Source organism: Rhinolophus hipposideros, assembly GCF_964194185.1.
Source record: "Rhinolophus hipposideros genome assembly, chromosome: X".
NCBI lineage: Eukaryota > Metazoa > Chordata > Mammalia > Chiroptera > Rhinolophidae > Rhinolophus > Rhinolophus hipposideros.
The window spans coordinates 24,409,326-24,422,404 of NC_138046.1; the positions used below are offsets into that span (position 1 = coordinate 24,409,326).

The 13,079-nt window shown below is 37.7% G+C and overlaps 1 protein-coding gene across 7 annotated transcripts in view; it reads left to right on the forward strand.

Annotated features, from left to right (window-relative positions):
• Window positions 1-13,079, forward strand: part of MBNL3 (muscleblind like splicing regulator 3) — a 137,786-nt gene that overhangs the window by 98,279 nt on the left and 26,428 nt on the right. For all 7 annotated transcript variants that reach the window (XR_013992973.1, XM_081043216.1, XM_081043221.1 and 4 more), the window contains one exon: window positions 6,075-6,239. Coding sequence is in view for 6 of the 7 variants with exons in the window: in XM_081043216.1 (XP_080899342.1) it covers window positions 6,075-6,239 (165 nt within the window). In the remaining variant the exon portion in view is untranslated. The remainder of the gene's footprint in view (window positions 1-6,074; window positions 6,240-13,079) is intronic.

A 13,079-nucleotide genomic window follows, 5' to 3' on the forward strand; every position in this document is an offset into this window, starting at 1 on the left:
TTATTCATTCATTTAGCCAACTTTTATGGAGTGGCCACTATTAACCAGGCACAGAAACATTCCTGGAGATTCAAAGATGAGGAAGATATAGTCCTGCTTTTAGATAAGCTCAAAGTCTAATGGGGAGATAGGCATGCAAACAATTTATCACAGTGTACACAGTGATAAGTGCTACCATAAAACTGAGTACAAGGTGCAGCTGGAGGCACAAAAGAGGGAAAGATAAATGGGAGTGGGGGTGGGGAGATGGGCTCAGGAAAATTTTTACAGAGGAAGAGTTATTTGAACTGAAAATCCATATTGGGTAGTGAAAATCTGAAAACTTGGCTTCTGTCCTTACCGAGCTGCTTGTTAATTAGGACACTTCACCTCACCACTTTGGCCTTCACTTTCTCTCTAAGATAAAAGTGCACGAGATGTTCCTTAAAATCTGTTTCAGTGCACAAGATGTTCCTTAAAATCTGTTTCAGCCGTAAATGTTAGATTCTGGTTGTCAAGTTATCTTAGTGGGCCATTTCAGAACAGTGGTTTGATTGTTGAGCCTCTTCCTCCCATCGTTTGGAGGGCACAATTTGAAAGCTTTCTTGAGACAGATAGGCAAGAAAATTATTCCGCCCTCCTCCCAGCCTCTTATCTATTGGAACGTGGTGTCTGGTTTGCTCCAGTCATTGCCCTGTATATGTGTATATGGAATGTCAAGAAAGCAGAGTTCAACAGCATAAAGAAATGAGATGCAGTGCTGACTGCAGTGGTGGGGGATGTACTTGGCTGGCCTTCTCCATGGGGTCTATGTTCAGCTTCATTAATTTTGCCTTCAACATATTCAGGAAAAGATTTATTATAGACCCCTTTTTAAAAAAAAAAGTCTGCATCCCAAATTCAAATTAAAACTTGTATGCAAAATTTTAAAGATGCTCTTCATGCATATACCTATATCGATATTCATAGATGGTACAATATTGGAGGAGAAAATAATGCAGATTATATTTATTTTTATAAAGACAGAATTCAAAGAGGATGAAAGTGGGAAATTTGCCATTAGTATGCTGACCTCTGGCTAATTAATACTGTTTATGTTGCTGTATCTCACTCTTAGCTCTTTCGGATTGTTCTTAGCCTTTAATAGGTCTGTGATGGTTGTAGGAACCAGGCAACCTAGTACATAAGATTTGTAATTCTAAAATTGCTATTACTTCTTCTGAGAGGCCATGTCTGTGCATGTAAGTATGTTTCCGTGGAGCAGTATAATCAACCTATTCCATTTTCATTTAACACATGATCAGTAAAATGGAATAACATTTTTTTTCATAGAACAAATCGTCTCTTCGTTGCCTTTATTTAACATTTAACTTTTAACTCTTGCTAGTCTAGCAGAGTAATGAGATGCCTTTGAAAAGGTAATCCAGTTATCATTGTATTTGAGAGGAGTTTTTTCCCATAATTCCAAATGTATTTGCAGAAGCAAATCATTTTGCAAACAGCTGTTTCTATTAAGATACAATGATTGACAAAGGGCAATTTTCAGCTTCCTAGGGTCCTTTCTTATTCTGATGGATAGTAGAACTTTCTCTCATAACATAAAAAAAGTACATTTCACAGGGTTTTTCTACGACCAAGTGCATGGAAAATCTTGCATCTGCCAGACTCTCACTTTCATGGCTCCCAAGACTTAGGTGAGATTTGAATCTCTACAATGCTATTTTTCTCTCTCAGTCAAAGGCTTTGTACTCATTTGTGAAAAGCCTGAAGGTAGGAAAAAGGAAGTGGATTGAATTTTGGAGGTTTTATAAATGCTCTGTTTTTCCTTTGTCATCAACTTTTTGATTTGGATGTATTTTAGAAATTTCATTGACCATTTTCTCCCTCTACTGCTTTTTGAGTGCATTTTCAAAAAGAGTAGGTGGGAAAGAGGAGCTGGGAGATTCATAGGTATAGTAGCACTTATTTTGGCAGAGAATCACTTTCCTATTTAATCACTTTGTTATTTTCTTAACTCAGTTACAAAGCAAAAGGCCAAAGGAAATGGAAAACTGAGGCAAGCATAAGTGAGTCTGTGCTCTAATGTCTTCCATGTGTTTTTTAATTTTGTGTGTATATGTAGGGGAGGGAGAAAGAGATTTATATGGCTTGACTAGTCTTTGCTGCTGTTTTTAGGATATAGCCATCTCTGCCAGTGGATGGCGACTGTCCTGGGTACATTTGTAGAATCGTTTATGACATGGTCTAATGCTTTGCACTGAACACATGGCCAGTCTAAACCTGTGGGTCTAAAAGGAGGGCTTGCAACACCATTGACTTGGCTTAGGAAAGCTGAGGGGTGATTTTTTTTTTCAGACCAAGATCCCTTCTGGGCTGTGTGATACCCAATGTAACAGGGTATCTTGTGGCCCATTCAGAGTGCTTAGCTAGCCTAGGGAAAACATAGGAATCTTTCTGATTAATAGTCATCGATTTTCCAAAAGTCGAAAACAATAGGTGATTACATATTATACTGGGTAGTCCCTTCCCTGCCTCCAGCCCATCCCATCCATACATGCTTACCAAAGTCTTAATCCCCTACCAGGACTAAAAGCAAATGTTAGCCAATGTCAAAAAAAGTCTGCCCCCAGTCCAAATTCCAAGTAAGGTATTTTGGTGTATAATTAAGTTTGGGCCTCTTGAAGAATGAATACTATACAGAGGAGATTTATTATTACCAAATGTTGTGCATATAAATATATTATCCTTAGTTCTATAGTCGTTTTGAAAAAGACTTATGGGGCTTGGTTTTCTTTTGAAACATTGTGTTCCTCAGATAAAAATGATATTAAATTATTTGGTCTTCTCATCTGTTATTTGGATAGGAAAATGCAGATATTTTTGTCTTTTATAAGCTTTCTTTAACATAAGCAGCAGTCTCTGATAACATAGTATTGCTATGCGTCTGCATTGTTATAGAATTAAATTATTGATTCTGAGGAGTACTCAGCAATGAAAAGGAATAAATTATTTCTACGACCACATAGATAAATCTCAAAAATAACATGCTGTGCAAAACAAGCCTTACATGAAAGAGTACATGCTATATGATTCCGTAACATGAAATTCTAGAGCAGGCAAAAGTAATCTATGGTACAAATAAAAAAACAGAACGAGGTTGCTTCTGGGGGTGTAGGAGTATGGACTAACTGGGAAAGGGCATAGGAAACTTTCTCTGGTAATGGTCTATATCTTGATAGAGGTTTGAGTTGTATAGACGATGTTTGATAACGCTTAAGATCTGTACATTGCATTGCATGTAAATATTACTTCAGAAGAAAAAAGAATTATAAACAAAAACAAATACTGTACTCTAGCTAATAAAATGCAATGCTTTAGTACTTATGGGTGAAGAATACAAGTTACTTTGAAGTGAATAAGATGGACTAATGGGTGGAGAGAGGGATGGATGGACCAGGACAGATATGTAATAAAGACATTATCGCAAAATGTTCATTTAGAAACTAAATGGGGAAAAAATTATCGATTCTGTCATTGAAAAGAGAATGCTTTATATATCAAGTAAAATCTCATAAATAAGATGAACAAGTTTTTTCTGTTATCTCATGCTGTCTCATACTCCATACTTTAGTTTTAAAGCCCAACTTGATGTAATTTTTAAAGTGTAATTCTTTTTTCCTATTTCTGTATGCTGTTTTGCTTTGTAAGAAAATGTCTTTAGTTTTCCAGGAAAAAGCTTAAGAAAAGTTATTATATGTAAAGGACAATTAGCATATAAAAGCACAAAGGCAGGTAGTAATTCTTTATCTGTAGATTGGCAGGAAATGTGCCAAATACCCCGTTTTCTCCCTTCTTTCATTCCTCTCCACCTCTGATTGCATTTAATGTAAATGATGTTAAAACTCTAAATTGTAACAAATAGTAAAACCCTAATGTATTCCTCTTCTTCTTAAAAAAACCCTGATCTATTGTTTGGAATTTCTGAATATAAGAAAAGTCTTCATTATACAAGTTTTTTTTGAGAGGGGTTACAAATGGTGTTCTGTATAAATGTCTGCGGTTGTGTTTGCCACTTGTTTAGGAAAGCTCTCAAGGTGGGTTTTTAATCCTAAGGCAATCCTGCTCAGCAGGTACCTAATTTCTTTTTTCATTGCTGCTATGTAACTGTCTCAAAGTATGGGAAGTGGAGCAAGGGTCCTAAATGTGAGTAAGGAGGAAGAAGAATAGTCTAAGGAGAAGAAAGGGCAGGAGTAAGTTATTTAGACCTGGTTGGGGGCAGGATTTCCAAATGCCACTGCAGTGGCAGTTAGTGATAAAAAGGACAGAAATTCAGAGGAGTGGTCAGAGGTAGAGATAGAGATTTAAGAACTGAGCAATTGCTGTGATAGATGAAATTTTGCAAGAATTTCATTTCTCCAGGGAAAAGAGATTAGAGAGGAGAGCAGAGGTTTTAGGACTGAACTTTGGGGAAATCGTTAATGTTAGGGTGTGGGAGGAGGAAGAGAAATGCCAAAGTTAAAACTAGCATGCTTTGCTGTGGAGGCCACCAAGTGTCACTGCTTCCAAGGGCTGTTAATTCTGAGCCAGATAACCTCAATTATGCTGGGTGGAGGGTGGAGAATCTAAGGACTAAAATCCTTGTGATTATCTTTACCTTGGTGCAGGTTGTGGTAAGTATAAAAAGAAGCTTATGTTTTTCTCTTAGAAGGCCTATTAATGGGAGAAAAAAATCTCCATTATTGTGATTTTTCATACATGTAAGAATTTTCTTACAGCCCTTATGTGTACTTTTATGAATTCAGAAAGATTGGATTAATACCATTCTCAACTCTTACTACCAATAAATTCTTCCTTTTCCAGGATTTGCAAAGAAATGTAAAGGTACATTGAAACTAAGATATTACTTGACTTTATAAATCATGTAATTTGATTACAAATAAGTTGATCAATAGGAGAAACAAAAGGTTAAACCTGACAGAAAGCAATAGCTGAACCTTAATTTCTCAAGCTATGTTTTTAGTTTTACCCAGCTTCTTGCCAGGGGAGGTAAAATACTAGAGCCACTTCATCCAAGTGAGCTAATATTTCAAAGAGCAGCTGGCATGCATCTGATTTTGCATTATGTGTATCTAGGTCTGTAAAATTTTGAAGGAGACACCTTTATTCTCAATGAAATTATAGGAATGCTTTAATAACAAGATGACTAAATATGGAGAGGGGATTTTGTAAACCATTTAGACACATCATAAATAAGGAAAATTCATAGCATGTGTTGAAAACACGTGATAAACGAATTCATTTTCTCCTGGAAATTCAGGTGGCCTAGCGACTTGAGCTCTTGGGTGCAAAAAAAAACAAAAAAAAAAGAAATTGCTGTTTTTTTCCTCCAATAAGCTCATGCACTATAAAGAGTCTTACCATCTGTGGAAAAAAGAATCGCTTGCAGTGTGCTTGTCTTAAAAGGATTATGGTGGATCTAGTAATCCAAATGAGAGAATCATTAACTGCTTTAGCAGCGAGGGAAAGGAAGACAGTAACCTCCAAAGGAAAGACCATTAGATTATCATCAGAGTTAAACACAACAGGTTGCATTTGACAATGTGATAAATATCTGTCCAGTGACATACTTTGCTGCAACACAGTAAACGCCATCTTTAGCAGCCACGTCAACATTTAGGCAACACCAAACACATGTTTGATTCCACAAGACTGACATGTTATCATGTTTGGAAGTGCTTAAAAATTGCTGTGACTCCAAAATACACTTTAGTCTAAATAATCCAAATCATCTAGGGCCGTTGCCTCTGGAACCTAAAGAACAACTTGGCTGCTGGGTGTAGAGATTTATTCTTTGGTTAACAGAATCTCAGTGGATTTCAGGATGTTTCTCACATTGTATGGATTCAGGAAGAATAACTTTAGAGCCAAAATTGTCTAGAATAATGGATCTAAAATTTATAAAATATATTTATGTGTATGTAGTTGTTTATCATTTTCCCTCAAATGTGCTCATTGTTAAAAATAGTTTTATTATTCTTAGCCATACCAGATTTTTAGAAATATTGTTGAAAATTTGTCTAATTCTTCATTTTTAGGGTCGGTGTGCTAGAGAGAACTGCAAGTACCTTCACCCTCCTCCACACTTAAAAACGCAGCTGGAAATTAATGGACGGAACAATCTGATTCAACAAAAGACTGCCGCAGCCATGTTTGCCCAGCAGATGCAGTATATGCTCCAAAATGCTCAAATGTCATCACTTGTAAGTCACAGCATTGTCTTCGAAAAATGTGTATGTGTGTCTTTTCTTTTTTTAAGAATACACATCTACATTGGAAAACCTTGCAGGGCCTTTGGGACGTTAGTTACAGAAGGATTTAGGACACAAGCTAAAATGTTAATAGATACTACAAAGCTGTCCTGCATGTGAAGGGAGCAATCAGGTGTGTTCGATTTAAAATGGGTTGTATTTAAGCATGAATTCAATTGATAGGAGAATATTAGTGAGTAGGGGCATTTTAAGATGAGGGTGAGGTTTCATTATTATTACATGTAAATCTTTGAACTTCTAGGATATTAATTCAAAGTCTTTTTTTAAAAACTTTTATTTATTTTAAGTGTGTTTTTCCAGGACCCATCAGCTCTAAGTCAAGTAGTTTGTTCAATCTAGTTGTGGAGGGTGCAGCTCACAGTGGCCCATGTGGGGATTAAACCAGTTTAAAGAGCACCACACTCTAACCAACTGAGCTAACGGGCCACCCCAAATTCAAACAGCCTTTGATAGTGGTTTTATTGTTACTTTTTGATAGACTTTCTATTTTGAAATAATTTTAGATTTAAAGAAAAGTTACAAAGGTAGTACAGAGAGTTCCCATATTACTTCTCACCCAGTTTTCCCCACTGTTAGTATATTTCCATGGTATATTTTTCAAAACTAAGAAACTGAAATTTACATATGTCATATTAACTAAACTCCAGACTTTATTCAGACTTTTTCCATTAGTGTACTTTTTGTGTTACAGTGCCCAATTTAGGGTACCACAGTGCATTTATTTGAATCCTGTCTCCTCTCTCTCCTGTGGTATGTGACCGTTTCTCAGTCTTCCCCTGTTTACAATGACCTTGACAGTCTCGAGGAATACTGGCCAGGTGGTTTTAACTTAACCTAGCCACAGATTTCCCTTTGCAGAAGTTAGTAAGATGATGGTGTCATTCCGGACAAATGTCTGGTATTTTTGTTGATCACTATGTTTAGACAAATCCTTTAAAAAATAATTTTGTCCCATTGAGAATTCATCTTGTACTGGTACCTGAAAATACAAAGTTGCAATTTGGTCTTAGACCATTCAGGGGGATTGTAAACTGTGCCTTTTCTGCTGTATCCTACCAGGTCTCAAATTCAGTTCAGTGGTGTCTCAATCTAATTCCAGCTGGCCTACTTCCTTTAAACCATTGACAAGATACTAATTTGAAAGAATGATGTTATCTTTATTTGTTACCCATTTCATCAGTGACTATGTAATAAACACACTGAAAGCTGAAAGATGTATATAGTATTTCAATGCAATGAAAATGTGGGGGTAGGTCGATCTGCTCTTGGCAAAACCTATCCCATTATAAAGTTGATTCTCAGAATTCAAGGAGATCTGTGTAGATAGGGCACCCCTTAACTAGTCAATGCACAAAACAGGTGGTGAGGGCATTGATGAGTCACTAAAATTTTGCACTATGATTCTCTTTATTCAGAATGTCTAGACAAATTTAAGTAAAAGAAATGGATTTCATGTTCTATACTATTAGTTTGCCAAAAATATTTGCCTTGGTATTCAGTGCTTATTAATTACATTATAAATTAGTTCCTGGAAGGTCACCAATGAGCTCCTCAGAGTTCCTCTTTGGCCTTCAGGATTACTTTACATGGTTGAACTCCTTCAAACTTTTTCCTGGGCTTCCATACACTGAAGTATTTCAGTTCCTTCCTACATCTAAAGGGGTAGGGATAAGAAGGTCTTCTAAACACTGACAACCATATGAAAAAAGCCACAGAGAAATGAATATGCTTGGTGAGTCCAGAAAATATGAGTAGATGGGAATAAATCAAGTGAGCTTTTCACCCACCATTACTACACTCGGCCTCTTGTGGGATGTTCCAGTTTGAGACTGAGCAAAGAATAGGAGCCAGATTTTATCACACCTGAGCCCAGTGTTTCCAAAAAGCTGGAGCATATATCTTTCCACAAGTCAAGGGAGCATCAGGACACCAAGCAAATGCCCTGTTTCAGGGAATCAGAGAGCAAGACCTGGGATAAAGTAGGGCTGAAGACATAAGGCTGACTATTCATCCTCTATTCAGCCTCTAGTAGAGTGTCTCCATTCTAACCCTCAACCCTTCATGCATTATTATTGTGCTGGAGAATAGAGAGTGGCTTTTTTAGTCTAATAAGAGATACACTGAGATCATTTCCAGTCCAGATGGTAGAATAGGCAAACACTGTGCTTACATCCTCTCATGACCACATCAGAATTACAACTAAAGTACAGAACAACCATCATTGAGAATAGCTTGAAGTCTAGCTGAAACAAAGCCCTACAACTAAGGACATACAGAAAAAGACACCTAGAGACTGGTAGGAGGGGCAGACATGCAGAATGGGCTGGTCCCACACCTGCATGTGACCATTAAAAATTAAGAGGGATACCGTGTTTCCCTGAAAGTAAGACCTAGCTAGACAATCAGCTCTCATGCGCCTTTTGGAGCAAAAACTAATATAAGACCCAGTATTACATTATATATTATATTATATTATATTATATTATATTATATTATATTATATTATATTATATTATATTTTATATTTATTATATTATATTATATTATATTATATTATATTCCCAGTCTTACATTACATAAGACTTGGTCTTATATTATAGTAAAATAGGACTGGGTCTTATATTAATTTTTGCTCCAGAAGATGCATTAGAGCTGATTGTCCGGCTAGGTCTTATTTTTGGGGAAACACTGTATCTCAGCTGTGGAGGTTCCCCCCGTCCACTCTGGAGGAGTGAGGGGTCCCAGCCCCCACCATGCTCCCCAGCCCAGGGTTCCAGTGCCAAGTAGAGAAGTCCTCACAACTTCTCGTTGTGAAAACCAGGGGAGATTGTGACTGAGTGAGATGGAGGGTGGGTAGAGCCCCAGGTACTCCTCTTAAAGAGCCTGCACACAGACTTACTTACTGATGGTCTCACTCATTCTGAGCTTCGGTACAGGGGCAGCAGTTTGAAAAGTGCTGGGGACATACGGGGAGGAACTGAGTTGTCTGGGCTTCAGGACAAGGTCTGCAGGGGCAGCTTTCTTCTACATGGAGGAGTTGGCTGAAGCCGTGGTTTCTTTGTTGAGCCTTCCTCATTCCTGGCCTACAGATTCAGGTGGCTGCCATATTTGAGTCTCCATTCACCTCAATAACACCATTGGTTCACCACATCCTGGTGATTCTGAGACCCCACCCAACATGTGGGCCCACCCAAGCCACTTTCAGCAGCTTTTCTGTACAAAGGGCCTGCCTTGACTCATGCTGCAGACTTTCCTATAATCTCTCAAAAGTTCACAAAACCAAAACAAGCAGCATCTGGCTTCAATGTGTCCCATACCTCTGGCTGAGCAGCCCTAAGCCTGGCACTAGCAACAGCCAGTCTTGGTTTGCAGCTTGGCCTCTCAAGGCATGGCATGGGTGGTGGCCATCTGAAGACTACTTTGTGGCTCATGCCAGGTGGCCCTAGGTAGGGCACAGGCTAATGCTAAACTTGGCCTGCAGCAGGTCCCCTCCCAGGAGACCCCACGGCTCACATGCCCAGTGGCCAGCTTCTAACCGAGCCAGAGCATCACCTGGGTGCCTCCTAAGATGACACACCCAAAGGTAGTGGGCAGACTGGGCAGATACCAGAGCCATGCTAAAGTGAATCCTGCTCCATAGGGTCAGACCCTGCACCACAATCCCTCCACTGTAGTCATAGCCAGTCCTCACAACCAGTGAGACTGAGGGTCAGTCCCTCCCACCGATATGTGCAAATAGCAACCAACGCTTAACTACAAGAGGAGGGCACACACAACCCACACAAGGGACACACATGGAGAGCATGGCTCAGGTGACCAGGAAGACAGTGCCACTGAGTCCCACAGCACACCGACTACATAATGTCACTCTACAAAGACTGGGAGACATAGCAGCCCTACCTAATACATAGAAACAAACACAGGGAGACAGCCAAAATGGGGAGACAAAGAAACATATCCTAAATAAAAGAACAGAGCAAAGCTCCAGAAAATGAACTAAAACAAATGGAGCTAAGCAATCTACCAGATGCGGAGTCTAAAACACTGGTTATAAGGATGCTCAGTGATCTCAGGGAGACTTCAACAAAGAGATAGGAAACATAAAAATTGAAGTAGAAAACATTTAAAAAGAACCGTCAGAAATAAACAACTGAAATAAAGAATACGTTAGAGGGAATCAATAGTAGATTACATGAAGCAGAGGATCAAATCTGCGATTTAGAAGATAAGGTAGCAGAAAACACCCAAATAGAACAGCAAAAAAAAAAAATCCAAAAATATGAGCACAGTTTACAGGGCCTCTGGGACAATATCAAGCATACCAACATTCACATCACAGGGGTATCAGTAGGAGAAGAGAGAGAGCAAAGAATTTAATACCCATTTGGTAAAATAATGACAGTAAACTTCCCTAAACTGGCGAAGGAAATGGGTATTCAAGCCCAGGAAGCACAGAGTCCCAAACAAGATGAACCCAAAGAGGCCCACACCAAGACACGTCAGAATTAAAATGCTAAAAGTTAAAGACAAAGAATCACCACCAAACAAGTATTATAAGGAATGTTAGAGGGACTTCTTTAAGACCAAAAGAAGGATAAAAAATATGAGTAACAAAATGGCAATAACTACCTACCTGTCAACAATTACTTTAAATGTAAATTATTGAATGATCTAATTAAAAGACATAGGGTGGCTGAATGAATTAGAAAATCAGACTCATACATATGCTGCCTACAAGAGACTCACTTCAGATAGACAGACACACATAGACTGAAAGTAAAGGGATAGACAAACATATTTCATGAAAATGGAAATGGAAGAAAAATAAAGCAGGGGTTGCAATACTTATACCAGACAAAATAGACTTTAAAACAAAGGCTATAATGAGACAAATTAGGACCTAGAAATCCCACTTCTGGGTATTTATCCAAAGAAACCCAAAATACTACTTTGAGGGCACGTGCTCATCCATATGTTCATTGCTGCATTATTTACAATAGCCAAGACAAGAGGAAGGCAAACTGGGTGTCCCTGAATCGATAAAGAGGTGGTGGTACATATATACAATGGAATGTTACTCAGCCAAAGAAAAGAATGAAATCCTGCCATCTGTAACAACATGGATGGACCTAGAGGGTATTGTGCTGAGTGTAGTAGTCAGACAGAGAAAGAGAAATATATGATTTCACTTGTAGGTGTAATCTAAAAACCAACATAAACAAACAAATGAAACAGATACAAACTCATAGATACAGAGAACATTTTGATGGTTGCCAGATGGGAGGGGGATTGGAGGTTGGTGAAAAAAAAGAAGGGATTAAGAAGTACACATTGGTTGTTACACAGTAGTTATGGGGATGTAGAATATAGCATAAGGAATATAGTCAATAATATTGTAATAAGTATGTATGATGTCAGATGGGTACTAGATTTATTGGGGTGATATGGGATGGGGTTGAGGGGCAGGGTGAAAAAGGTGAAGGGATTAAGAAATACAAATTGGTTGTTACAAAATAGTCATGGGGATGAAAACTAAAGTATAGGAAATATAGTCAATAATATGGTAATAACTATGTGTAGTGCCAGGTGGGTACTAGACTAGTCAGGGGGATCACTTCTTAAATTATATAAATGCCTAACCACTATGCTGTGCACCAGAAATTAATATACTATTGAATATCAACTGTAACTGAAAAATTAAAAAGGGGGGAAGGTATAGAAGAATAAGGGGTTCGAATTTCCAGTTTTAAAACTAATAAGTCATGGGGATGTAATGTACAGCATAGGAAATATAGTCAATAATATTGTGATAGCATAGTATGGTGTCAGATGGTTGCTGGACTTATCATGGTGATTACTTCTTTCGGTATATAAATGTTGAATAACTATCATGTACACATGAAACTAATATAATATTGTAGGTTAGCTACATTTTAATAAAAATCTTTTAAAAATGGCAATCATTAAATATAACTAAAATTTAAAAATTAAAAGGAAAGAGAGATACATTGAGTTTTCTGGCCTCTTGATTTCTATTTTGATTCTCCGTGCTTTCTACAATAGTATACATTTCCCTTATTTCTTCAGTGAGGGTAATTTCAGATTTCAGGCTGCAGAACATGACTGAGATGATTTACAAGAGTACAATTTATTTTATAGCATATCACAAAATACAAGACATTACTTAGAAGATCCCAGGGAACAATTGGAAATTGCTTTTCTAACTTGTAGATTATTTAACAATAGCTGTTGTGATGTGATAAAATGATAAAAGATTAATTTTCTACAGTTATTATGTGTACAAAAAACTAATCCCACGGTGGTTGATACGATCCTCTTTTGTGGTCTAGACAGCTGTTTTGTAGGTGTGTTGTAATTAGGCTAGTGACAATTTTAAGTGACATTCACCAGTCTGATTCAAAACATGTTCTTTATTATGGATCGTGATATTACTATATAAGTAACACATAATTTTACTTAATTTCTCTGGCATGTACTCTCCGCAAACAATTATCTATCCCTTTTAATGCCTCCCCCCATAATCTGATTATTTTCCCTGAAACAGTCAAGCTTTTGTTTAAATTTTCAGTCCTGGATGTTTGTGTGGTTGCATATTAAGACCTGTTTGATATCACTAGCTTGAACTTGATGTCTTTTCACAGAGCATAGTTTGATCTGTTTCTAGGATACCAAAAGAGCACATCTGCTTTTGGAAAACTGACTATAGTTTGCTTATTATAAGCCCTCAGATTAAGGGGATGTCAACCTAAA